Source organism: Vigna umbellata, chromosome 1, assembly GCF_029865625.1.
Source record: "Vigna umbellata cultivar VRB3 chromosome 1, Vumbellata_1.0, whole genome shotgun sequence".
NCBI classification, from domain to species: domain Eukaryota; kingdom Viridiplantae; phylum Streptophyta; class Magnoliopsida; order Fabales; family Fabaceae; genus Vigna; species Vigna umbellata.
The window spans coordinates 23,684,950-23,697,105 of record NC_142165.1 but is presented as its reverse complement, the minus strand read 5'-3'; the positions used below and the strand labels follow the sequence as shown (position 1 = coordinate 23,697,105).

Below are 12,156 nucleotides of genomic sequence, written 5' to 3'. Positions count from 1 at the left end.
CCCAAGTATGACTGTGGTAAAGAGCCTGCATTTCTTCAATCATGGCTTGTCGCCATCCAGGATGATCAAGTGCTTCTTTCACATTTTTAGGAATAACCACAGGAGATATTGAGGATAAAAGGGAATAAAATGAGGGCGACACTCGGTGATAACTAAGAAAATTATAAATGGGATGAGGGTTGCGAGTGGAACGAGTACCTTTTCTGAGAGCAATGGGCCAACCAGAATCATCTTCACCAGGAGGCGTGACAGGAGATGGTGACGGAGAAGAATCTGAAGGAGGAGATCCACCATTTGCTGGAAGAGGATTACTCACCGGGGTACGGTGTCGAAGGATATCAGTATGGGGAGAGGAAGGTTCTGGAGGACCTTGGGCATGACTTGGACTGACTGAGGGATTGGAGATATTAGACTCAACCACTGGAAGAGGAAGGACCTGGTGGAGGATATGAACATCTTGAACAGAGGGTGAGAAGAAAGGTGTATGTTCAAAGAAGGTAACATGGGCAGACATGTAGTACTTTTTGGTTTCAGGGGAGTAACACCGGTACCCTTTTTGAAGCCGAGAATAGCCCAAAATGACACATTTGATCGCACGAGCAGAGAGCTTGTCGAGCCCCGGAGACATGTCGTGAACAAAACAAACACAACCAAAGACGCGAGGAGAGGTGTGAAAGAGAGGATCATTGGGAAAGAGAATGGAGAAAGGGACTTTATTATTGAGGGAGGAGGATGGCATCCTATTAATAAGAAAACATGCAGTTAAGATGGCATCCCCCAGTGATGAACAGGAATATGAGCACTAAGCAAAAGGGTGCGAGCCGTTTCAACCAAGTGTCTATTTTTTCTTTCGGCTATACCATTTTGCTGGGATGTATGAGGACAAGTGGACTGATGTAAAATACCATGGGAGCTAAGAAGTGAAGAAAAAGTTAATGAGAAATACTCTTTAGCATTATCACTTCTTAAGACTTTAATTACATGACCAAATTGGTTCTTGATTTCATTCAAAAAGGATGTGAAAATGGGTAACAATTCAGAGCGATCTTTCATTAGATAAACCCAAGTACATCTAGAATACTCATCAATAAAAGTAACAAAATACCTAAAACCAAAAGAAGAGACGCGACTAGGTCCCCAGACATCAGAATGAATAATAGAGAAACTAGAAGTACACATTGATTGAGACCTTTTGGGAAAGACAGATCTAACATGTTTTCCTAGTTGACAGGACTCACATTCTAAAGTCTGAAGACCACTAAGTTCAGGACACATCTTTTTTAACTTTGACAAGTGAGGATGGCCAACCCGATCATGTAACACTTTAGGGGGAAGAGCTGCAACACAAGATACCCGTGGGCGAGATCCAAAATGGTATAAACCTCCAGCTTCATATCCTTCTCCAATCTGTCTCCCCGAGCCACGCTCCTGTATAACAAAAGATTTTGAATCGAAAGTTATTGAACAATGTAACATTTTGGTTAACTGACTTAGGGAAATTAAATTGAATGGACAGTTAGGGACAAAAAGAATAGATTTCAGAGTTAGAGAGGGAGACAGGGAGACTTGACCGACTCCCTTTGAACAAGTTTTAGAGCCATTTGCAAGGGTAATGAAATGGGGTTTTTCTTGGAGGGAAAGGGTTGAGAACAATGAGGTATTACCAGAAATGTGATCCGAAGCACCCGAGTCAATTACCCATGAATTTAGACCTTCCATGGATTGAGACATGCAAGCTGTGGACGTACTTGGGGATTGAGATGATTGCGCCAAACTATTAGACTTTAATCGCAGATACTCTTGATACTCTTCCTCAGTGAACTTGGAGTTGGAAGTGGAAGTTTCAGCCTTAGAGATATTGACGGTTTTTTAAGGAAAGCCATGCAAGGAGTAGCAGTTTTCTTGGGTGTGACCCACCCTCTTACAATAAGAGCATTGTGGACGTCCCCGACCTCCACGTCCTCCTCCTCTAGTGCCACGTCCTCCTCTTCCTCGCGTGGCAACCATGACAGATGGTTCCATTGTTTCATAAGCTTCCTGAGACTGAGGCACAGGAACACGAAGAAGACGTGTGGTCAAGGCTTCCAAGGAAGGGACCTCATGACTTGTCAGAAGTTGATCTATGATATGATTCATATCAGGATGCAAAGCACGGAAGATCATCACCATATAATACTTGTCAAGCTTCTTTTTGATATCTTCTGAAGATTTCGCTTCCAAGAACATTCTCAATTCTTCCACAGCTGCTTGGGCCTCAGTCATGAAGGAAACCATATCATGGTCTGTCATTTTGAGACAGGCGAGCTTGTTTGCGGTATCATAGAGACGTTGAATATCATTAGCATAAATGCTTTGAGCTTTCTTCCAAAAAGTGTGACATGTCTTGAAGGCTCTAAGAGATATCAAAAGTCGGGGTTCCACAGATTGCCACAATAGGGCACACAATTGGAAATCAGCTTGTTTCCATTGTTCACCTTTGTCAGAAGGTACTTGGCTCTCATCCTGCTCAAGGTGGTCATAATGTCCTTGACCAAGGAACCACATTTCCACAGCAGCAGACCAAGACAGATAATTCTTTCCGTTTAACTTTTCGGAAGTGATGGAGGGACTTCCAGAGAAAGAAAGAGCACTTCCAGACGCCATTCTGTGATAAAAGCAGGAGAAAGAACCAGAAAAACCTAGGGTTGCTCACGGTTTTCTTTAAGGGGGAGCTTCTGGACACACCAAAGTGAGATTTTGAGGGGCAGAACGGACAGAGGAGCAGAGGGCGACAGCTACGGAGGTGGCGCGGCGACTTTCCGGTGAGCGGAGGGCGGCGCGTGGACAACACGCGCCTGATCGCAGCGCACAAAGAGGCGGCGCGTGGCGGAGCGTGGAGGAGAATCAGGCGAGCCCACCGGTGGGGTTGGCCGTCGCGTGAAGAGGCGAACCAGATCCAGTGGTCGTCGGACGGAACTGTGACGGCGGACGGCGGCGGACGGCGGAGAACGGCGGCGGACGGCGGTGAACGGTGGTGGACAGCAGCAGACATATGTTGTATGGCGGACAATCAAGTTGGAGAGCTTCAAACTGCAGTTGACAGCTGCAGATAATTGCGAGACAGCCGCGGACAACGGCGAACGGCACCAGACAGGTGCAAACAGCAGTGACAGTGCTGGTGGACAGGAAACCAGAGCAGGATGAACCTGCTCTGATACCAACTTGAGATCTAAAACAGAGAAAAATAGTTCTAAAGGTCTTAAAAGACCCTTCTCAGTTCTATCATTTATTTAGATAAAAATCTGATACAATACATAGATGGAAGATGAAGAGATTGTCCTAGACTGCTATGAACAATCATTATAGATACCCCAACACACAACTGCCTACTTTAGGCCCTGCTATACTAGATAGACTTAATAATTATTCTAACAGAGGGTTTGGGTATTAACTTATAATTGGCTTGGAAAGTTAAACTTAAGGATATAGTGCCTAGGGAAATTTTTCTGGTTATGTTGCTGTTTGGTGCAGTTGTAATGTCAGCGAAATGAGCTTGGCTTATTGGTTATGTGTAGTGTGCTTGTTTGTGATTGGTGTACCTGTGTTCAACTTGGCTAAGAACAAACTTGGTTTTATTTCTTTTATTGCTGCGTTTTTTATTTTATTTTGCATCATATTTTTGTTTTGGGCCAGATTAAGGGGCCCATAGGCCGTGAGAGTTAGACAGGGTCAGTTTTACAGGAGCTCATTTCTTTCTTTCTCCTTTTTCGTCAGTTTCTCTTTTTGCTTCTCTTTCTTCTTCTTTTTCAAAAAACCCTAGGGTTAGGGTAATTGGTTGCGAAAGGGAGAGCGGCGTGAGGAAGAAATAATTGTTCCGAGGAGGTAATGGAAAAAAGAATTAATGGAGAAAGGGAATCCGAGGTTAGGAGTTTCACTTCTAGGGTTTGAGACTTTATTTTGGGATGATGGAGAGAGCCTATAAATATGGCGAGGAATTGAGGGTTTGAGGACACGAAAGCAAGTGAGCTTTAGAAACCAAGAGTGGGAGAGAGAGATTTCGAGAAGACAAGTGCGAAATTCAAGCAGTGGGTGGAGTGTGAGATGTGTGAGGTGTAGAGGTTTGGTAGAAACGTTTTTTTGAAGAAGACGAACACACTGCAGGTATGGGGAACTATTATGTTCATGTTGGGGTTAATGAATTTGGTTAAGTGGCGTTCTTGTTTAGGTTTTATTTCGTTCTCTTTAGATTTTATGTCCTGGAAATTTCATGACTTGAATAAATTGGTAATTAGGCTTAAATGCTTATAACCTTTCCATTCAACTGTGTTTGCCTCATTAGAGAACGCCTCGAGGAGCTTCGAATCCAACTCCGACCGGTCTACTCAGTCATTTCCTCGGAGTGTCTTTCATTTTCAATTTTCCGTTTATGTTCCATGAATTACATCAAAGCATGTTCGAGGAAAAACGGAATTTTGACATTGCAAAAACGACACTTTCAGGTCGATGCTTCCATCATCAAGACAGGCTTCGATCCCAACACGTATCGTTTCAACTTTCAAGTAAAGAATCATCTCCTACATGGGGATTTGGGTGCAGCACGCAAACTGTTTGACAAAATGCCTCACAAGAACATCATCTCCACCAACACTATGATCATGGGTTACTTAAACTCTGGCAATCTTTCCACTGCTAGGAGCTTGTTTGATGGCATGGTTGAACGCTCGGTTGTTACCTGGACAATGCTCATTGGTGGCTACGCTCAGAACAATAAGTTCCGTGATGCTTTCGGTCTCTTCACTGATATGTGTAGGCACGGCTTGGTTCCGGATCATGTCACCTTGACGACTCTCTTATCTGGGTTCACTGAGTTTGAAAGTGTCAATGAAGTCGCACAAGTGCAAACCCATGTTGTCAAATTGGGGTATGATTCCACCCTCACGGTTTGCAACTCGTTGCTTGATTCTTACTGTAAGACGCGTAGCCTAGGTTTGGCTTGTCACCTCTTCAAGCATATGCCGGAGAGAGATAATGTAACTTTCAATGTGTTGTTGACGGGGTACTCCAAAGAGGGCTTCAATCATGATGCTATCAATCTGTTTTTCAAGATGCAGAATTTGGGGTTCAATCCCACTGAGTTTACTTTTGCTGCGGTTTTAACTGCAGGCATACAGTTGGATGATATAGAATTTGGGCAACAAGTTCACAGTTTTGTGGTGAAGTGTATGTTTGTGTGGAATGTGTTTGTGGCTAATGCTTTGCTTGATTTCTACTCCAAGCATGACCGTGTTGCTGAAGTGAGGAAGCTTTTTTATGAAATGCCAGAGGTGGATGGTATCTCTTACAATGTGATCATCACTTGTTGTGCATGGAATGAAAGAGTGGAGGAATCGCTTGAACTTTTCAGGGAATTACAGTTTACAAGATTTGACAGGCGGCAATTCCCATTTGCAACCTTTTTGAGCATTGCCGCAAATGCTTTGAACCTGGAAATGGGTAGGCAAATCCATTCCCAGGCAATTGTAACAGATGCCATTTCAGAAATTCTGGTTGGGAATTCTTTGGTTGACATGTATGCTAAATGTGACAAATTTGGGGAAGCAAATAGGATTTTTGTTGATTTGGCTCATCAAAGTTCAGTTCCATGGACAGCCCTGATCTCGGGTTATGTTCAGAAGGGGCTCCATGAAGACGGCCTAAAGCTATTTGTTGATATGCAAAAAGCCAAAATACGTGCTGACTCGGCCACTTACGCCAGTATCTTAAGAGCTTGCGCAAATCTAGCTTCACTAACACTGGGAAAACAGTTACACTTACATATAATCAGGTCTGGATGCATTTCAAATGTATTTTCTGGGAGTGCACTGGTTGACATGTATGCAAAATGTGGATCCATAAAAGAAGCACTTCATATGTTTCAAGAGATGCCTACGAGGAACTGTGTTTCCTGGAATGCACTGATTTCAGCTTATGCACAAAACGGAGACGGTGGCCATGCTATTAGATCATTTGAACAAATGGTTCATTCAGGTCTGCAACCAAATTCTGTCAGCTTCCTTAGCATTTTGTGTGCCTGCAGCCACTGTGGTCTAGTTGAAGAAGGATTACAATACTTCAACTCCATGACTCAAGTGTATAAATTTGTACCCAAAAAAGAGCATTACGCATCAATGGTTGATATGCTATGTCGCAGTGGGCGATTTGATGATGCTGAGATATTGATGGCTCGGATGCCGTTTGAACCAGATGAGGTAATGTGGACATCGATTCTCAACTCATGCAAGATCCATAAGAATCAAGAGATGGCAAAGAGAGCAGCAGATCAACTATTCAATATGAAGATCCTTAGAGATGCTGCTCCATATGTTAGCCTTTCCAATATTTATGCAGCAGCTGGTGAATGGGAGAATGTAGGAAAGGTGAAGAAGGCCATGAGAGAGCGAGGGATCAGAAAGGTCCCAGCATACAGTTGGGTTGAAATCAAACAGAAGACTCATGTTTTCTCAGCCAATGACATGTCTCACCCACAGATGAAAGAGATAACAAGGATGCTTCATGAGTTGGAAGAGCAAATGGAGAAACAAGGGTATAAACCTGACTCAAGTTGTGCCCTGCACAATGTGGATGAGGAAGTCAAGGTAGAGTCCCTAAAGTATCACAGTGAACGCATTGCCATTGCGTTTGCACTTATTAGCACCCCAAAAGGGTCACCCATATTGGTGCTGAAGAACCTACGAGCTTGTAACGATTGCCACGCTGCCATCAAGATAATCTCCAAGATTGTAAACCGGGAAATCACAGTCAGGGATTCAAGTAGATTCCATCATTTCAGAGATGGATCTTGCTCTTGTAAGGACTACTGGTAATTTGCTTTTGTTTCATCAACAAATTCATCAATTTTACTTACAAAGAAAAGGCGTTAACCCTGACAAAGATTTAGTCTCCATTGACAAATATACCCTTGGTTATTAATACCAATTTTCTACACTACTGGTCAGGAGAAAACATATTATTCCTTCCCAGCAAGAAAAAGAAATCCTTGACAGAGTTTGCTTCCACTGTCATATCACACATTTTTCTATTTTTATTTGTATAACTTTTTATACCAATGATCTATAGATCAAGACAATCTTATTCATAGCTTTCTAACAAGGATTTAAACAATGATCCCAGGATGAAACTTCCACTTCAATGTCAAGAATTGTAAGTCGTCACAGGGTAGACCAAAAACAGTCTCATCGACTGAATTTGTCTGCAAATTTTCGTTAGGAGTTTCATTTCTAGGGTTCGAGACTTTATTTTGGGGTGATGGAGAGAGCCTATAAATATGGCGAGAAATTGAGGGTTTGGGGACACGAAAGCAAGTGAGCTTTAGAAACCAAGAGTGGGAGCGAGAGATTCTGAGAAGAGAAGTGTGAAATTCAAGCAGTGGGTGAAGTGTGAGACGTAGAGGTTTGGTAGAAACGCTTTTTTTTTTGAAGACGACGAACACACTGCAGGTATGGGGAACTATTATCTTCATATTGGGCTTAATGAATTTGGTTAAGTGGCATTCTTGTTAGGTTTTATTTCGTTCTCTTTAGATTTTATATCCTGGAAATTTCATGACTTGAATCAGAGGGGTCATGGGTTGTACAATTTCAATTGGGTTTCATCGCGATTGATTTTGAATGGTCTTGTTATAATAGGAGAAATTGTATGTTCTGAAGAATGAGAATAAAGTTTGGTAAATGACTTATAAGGAATTTGTTAAATGTTTTTTGAGTTATATTGGTGTTATATAAATGAAGAGGAGGTTATAATGTAGGGTTCTGTTTTATTAAAATGGTGAATAGGTACGATTAATGGAATAAGAAAGGTATGATGCAGGTACTGTTTCTGTCAAGTTGATTTGAAAAGGGATTTTGGGGTAGGAAATTATGGTATTATGAATGTATACACGTATTTGAAATGATTATTAGAGTATGCTTTGTGAAGGTTTTATATGATTGATGGATGATGTAGGTGGTTTTTAACAAGGCCAGGATAGTTATGCAGTATGAGTCTCTTTTAAATTTCGATTTCTAAGTTTAAGCATTGATTCTGAAACAGTATGGTTGGTCAAGTAAACTTTCTTTGATTGGAATATATATGTATATGTTAGTGCGGAATATAGTTGGATGAATTAAGGAAGTTTATAGTATGTTTGACGGGTCTCATTAGAGTGCATCTCTCGTTATTAAATTTTGATTAATTTGTTTAGTATAATGAATGTTTGTTACCTAGTTGCATCTTTGGATTATGGAAAAATGGTTTAAGGTTGGGTAACACTTGTTTGGTGGAAATTGGATATTTATATAAATTGTGTGACAACGATTGGTCTTGTGTGACAACAATTGGTCTGTGTGATAGAACGTTAAAGGTATTGGTTCTAATTAATCATAGTCTCTGTGACAGGGATCACTAAGGCTAAGCCTGAGTGAGTGTTAATGGGTGTACTGCTTTAATTGTTATATTTTGATTAATTCTTTGTATTTATTCAATATAATTGTTATATTTTGATTAATGCTTTGTGTTTATTAATTATTATATTCTGATTAATGCTTTGTGTTTATTCAATAGCTCACCTATATTTCCGTGTGTTTGTTGCAATAATAGTATAACATGTGTTTTATACGGGAGCAGATAGGAATGCAGATGATTCTGGAGTTGTGTAATTGACGAGAGAGGGGCTAGCATTCGGAAGCATTAAAGAATTATTAAAGATTTATTTGAGAAATAAATTTTTATCAAATGTACTTGACGCTTTATTTGAACTTGAGTTGTGGATATGTACATTGGAATAAATTAATTTTATTTTTAAATTTTCAACGTGACCTTTACGAAAAATTAGACTTTGATACACTTAAGTGACTCTCAAAGTTGGGACGTTACACAAACACCAATGAGGCAGCACAAGCAGGTTTCAGCCCTTAACCGACGACCCACCATCCTTTATCTGGTGTGCGCGGCTGCATTGTTCTCCTTCCTCCTCTTCTACATCCAATCCTCTTTCTTCTCAGGTATATTCACCGTAAACGCACCACACTTGTAATATCAATCATTCTATTTCTGTTTTCTTAATTTCCGTTTAATTTCGCATGTTCAGGGTCCCTTTCTTCGGCTCGCAAATCCAAAATTATCCGCATCTTATCTAACTTTCAGTCCAGTGTTCAGCAATGTGTGGTAACTGTTCGATCTGAAACATTTCTCTCTGATGAATAATACTGATGTGGTTATTTATTCATCTTATCATTTCTTAATATTATTGATGTGTAACTCCGGCTACACTCACTTCCAATTCTGATAGAAGCACAGAAAAAACATATAAGCATCATAATCTATGTCTTGTGATTTTATTTTTTTAAAAGGATAGAATATAGTTGTGTTAAGATATGTGCTGACGTTGGAAATTGAAACAGGATAAGAGGGGGCTAGGACTCACTGCTCATATAATTGACCATTGCAATTTGATCCTTAAATACCCTGAAGGTACCAACAGCTCTTGGGTATGTCTTTCTGTCTCCTCAATTCTGAGTTCTGAGAACTCTTATTTTTTTTAATGTTTCGTTAGTGGTTAAACTGTTGAGTTTCTTTTTTCTTTTTCAATGTTTAAATTATTGCAGTACAACGCACAGTTTAAGCACTTTGAGCCGTTGGAGTACAAATATGATGTGTGTGAGGCAATCCTGTTGTGGGAACAGGTGCATTGTCATGACACTCCTTTTGTTCCTGTTTCATTTGAAGTTTTAGAATGAGTATTTACTTGGGCTGATGTGTTGAGATGTTGCAGTATCGGAACATGACAACTGTGTTGACCAGAGAGTATCTTGATTCTCGACCTGGTGGTTGGATGGATTACGCTCCACAAAGGATAGCACAGTTGTATGGATCTTGAAACTTTATTTCAATTTTGTTTATTGGGTTGCATGTGTTATCAGTTAGTGTATGTGTGCGAATGCCTTTTCTTCTTGTAGGGGGACAAAGAAGTGCACCAACAAGACTCTTTGTGAAGAGAACCTCAATGTGTTATTACCTGCAAAGCCCCCATTTCACCCACGGCAGTTCCGAACTTGTGCTGTTGTTGGTAATTCTGGGGACCTTCTGAAGACTACATTCGGGAAAGAAATTGACAGCCATGATGCTGTTATTCGGGACAATGAGGCCCCTGTTAATGAGGTAAACATGTCAACCCATCATAATGGGGACAAAGTTTTAACAATTTCTTCTTTCATTTCCGTTTTCTTGAAATCCTATTAGTTTATCCAAAGCATAGATGAAACAACAACCTGCTTCTGCAATATCCAACAATTATATTATTACTTCTGAACAAGATCCCAAAAAGTGATATAGTATTAGAGTTTGTAGTGTATTTATCCGATAGGCTATTAAAAGAGTCGCGGATACTTATTTTGTCCCTATATGGATTGTGTAGGAATATGCCAAATATGTTGGTCTTAAGAGGGATTTCCGTCTAGTTGTCAGAGGTGCTGCGCGTAACATGGTCCCTATTCTAAAAGGATCTGGTAAGTTATGATTATTTTTTCGTTTGTCTGTTAGTTCATGGTATCTATATAATGAAAGGGTTAAAACTTGTTCTTTTGCAGACACTGAGGTTCTCATAATCAAAAGTCTGACACACAGAGAAATCAATGCAGTTATAAAGGTGAGAATCTGTTATTTATAACCGGTTCATTGAATGCTTTTAGGTGTATATCAGTACGGATGGGAGCAACTGGATACCTAGCTACTTACTATAATAGGTTTATCTACATTTTTTCAAACTACCTTTTATGGCAGACCATACCCAACCCAGTCTATCTCTTCCAAGGAATTGTACTACGTCGAGGTGCCAAAGGAACTGGAATGAAATCTATTGAGTTAGCGCTCTCCATGTGTGATATCATTGATATATATGGATTCACTGTTGATCCAGGATACACTGAATGGTTAGTTTATCTATTTTGATATTGATTATTTCTCAAATTCTTGGTCTTTCCTCCATTGATACACAAAATCTTTATTTTTAAATTATTTGTTTATTTATTTTTGTAAATGTAAGGTTGTGATACTAAGACTTTCGAACATTTCATCTTCCCTTTTTATCATTTTTTTCTTATAGGACAAGATACTTCTCTAAGCCTAGAAAAGGACACAATCCACTTCAAGGAAGAGCGTATTACCAACTTCTAGAATGTCTTGGGGTATACATTAATTATAAATTTCTATACACAATATATTTAGTGTGTATATTTTATAATGATTTCGATTTGTTTTATTGTCAGGTAATCAGGATTCACTCGCCCATGAGATCTAAGAGGAGGGAAGACTGGTCAGATATACCTAGTAGAGAAATGATAAGGCAAGCACATGCAGCAGCTTTGCACTTGAAAAGGAATGAAGACGGTCATGGAGGTGATTTAGGACAGTTTGGCAATTGTAAGGTGTGGGGCAATGTGGATCCAGAGAACAGTGGACCTGTCTCAGGATCACCAGACATGAGTGATATAAGGAAATATTCAAATTATAGTAAATGGGAAGTGATGCCTTTTGAGAGTTTGAGGAGGGAAGCACAGGATCATTATAACCAGATGCAAGGGGTCTCTCTATATAAAATGGACGGCAATAGGTTGGATGATCTAGTCTGTGTGAGACATTCCTTAAAATCTGAGGCGTAAATGGTGCCTTTGCTTTCTATTGATATTATTTGATCGTGCCCAACCTTCTATAGAAGCTGGGATGAAGTTACTTTCTGAGGGCTGCTGGCATAGCTTCCCAACAGCGTTCTGTTTCTTCACTTATTCAGCCAGAGCGTAGCACCAATCTCAACTCCAAGTGAAAAAAATGGAATGAATATGCATAATTCCACCAACCCAAGTGATTCATGTTAGGGCCTAGAAATCACACTACAGGAATTCTGACCCCAGAAGTTTGTTGTACCATTTTTTTTTTCAGTTCTGGAATGGACAGTCCTTAGTCCGTGGCATGATAGGTATCTAACTTCTATAATGTATTAATTGTCTAAAGAAGTATCTGCAAAAAAAAAAAAAAACATTTTTTTATGATGATGGATAAAGAAAAGGATAGTGAGCTGTTTTGTTTTACGAGATTTTCAATGTATTTATTTCGTTGTTAAGCTTTTTTCCCCCTTTATTAATGTTT

At 40.0% G+C, this 12,156-nt stretch overlaps 2 protein-coding genes across 9 annotated transcripts; both read left to right on the top strand.

Annotated features, from left to right (window-relative positions):
- Nucleotides 1-3,589: 3,589 nt before the first annotated feature.
- On the top strand, nucleotides 3,590-8,831 carry LOC148204954 (putative pentatricopeptide repeat-containing protein At2g01510). 8 transcript variants are annotated; one of them, XR_015782737.1, is made up of 4 exons: nucleotides 3,591-4,140; nucleotides 4,319-6,838; nucleotides 7,150-7,475; nucleotides 8,641-8,831. XR_015782737.1 is itself a non-coding variant. In XM_088101120.1 (3 exons), the coding sequence occupies exons 2-3, from the start codon at nucleotides 4,413-4,415 to the stop codon at nucleotides 8,670-8,672; spliced, it is 2,445 nt and encodes an 814-aa protein (XP_087957246.1). In that variant the 5' UTR covers nucleotides 3,590-4,140; nucleotides 4,319-4,412; the 3' UTR covers nucleotides 8,673-8,831. The 8 variants fall into 8 exon arrangements, 6 of the variants coding, with proteins under 6 accessions (XP_087957246.1, XP_087957253.1, XP_087957252.1 ...); XR_015782738.1 differs by having other exon boundaries at nucleotides 8,614-8,831; XM_088101120.1 differs by lacking the exon at nucleotides 7,150-7,475 and having other exon boundaries at nucleotides 3,590-4,140; nucleotides 4,319-6,825.
- On the top strand, nucleotides 8,660-12,098 carry LOC124846053 (sialyltransferase-like protein 1). The gene is made up of 11 exons (XM_088101131.1): nucleotides 8,660-9,017; nucleotides 9,104-9,180; nucleotides 9,417-9,503; nucleotides 9,621-9,698; nucleotides 9,788-9,879; nucleotides 9,972-10,173; nucleotides 10,430-10,520; nucleotides 10,602-10,660; nucleotides 10,795-10,943; nucleotides 11,117-11,198; nucleotides 11,280-12,098. Exons 1-11 carry the CDS (start codon nucleotides 8,900-8,902, stop codon nucleotides 11,670-11,672), a joined length of 1,428 nt encoding a protein of 475 aa, XP_087957257.1. The 5' UTR covers nucleotides 8,660-8,899; the 3' UTR covers nucleotides 11,673-12,098.
- The last annotated feature ends 58 nt before the right edge of the window (nucleotides 12,099-12,156 follow it).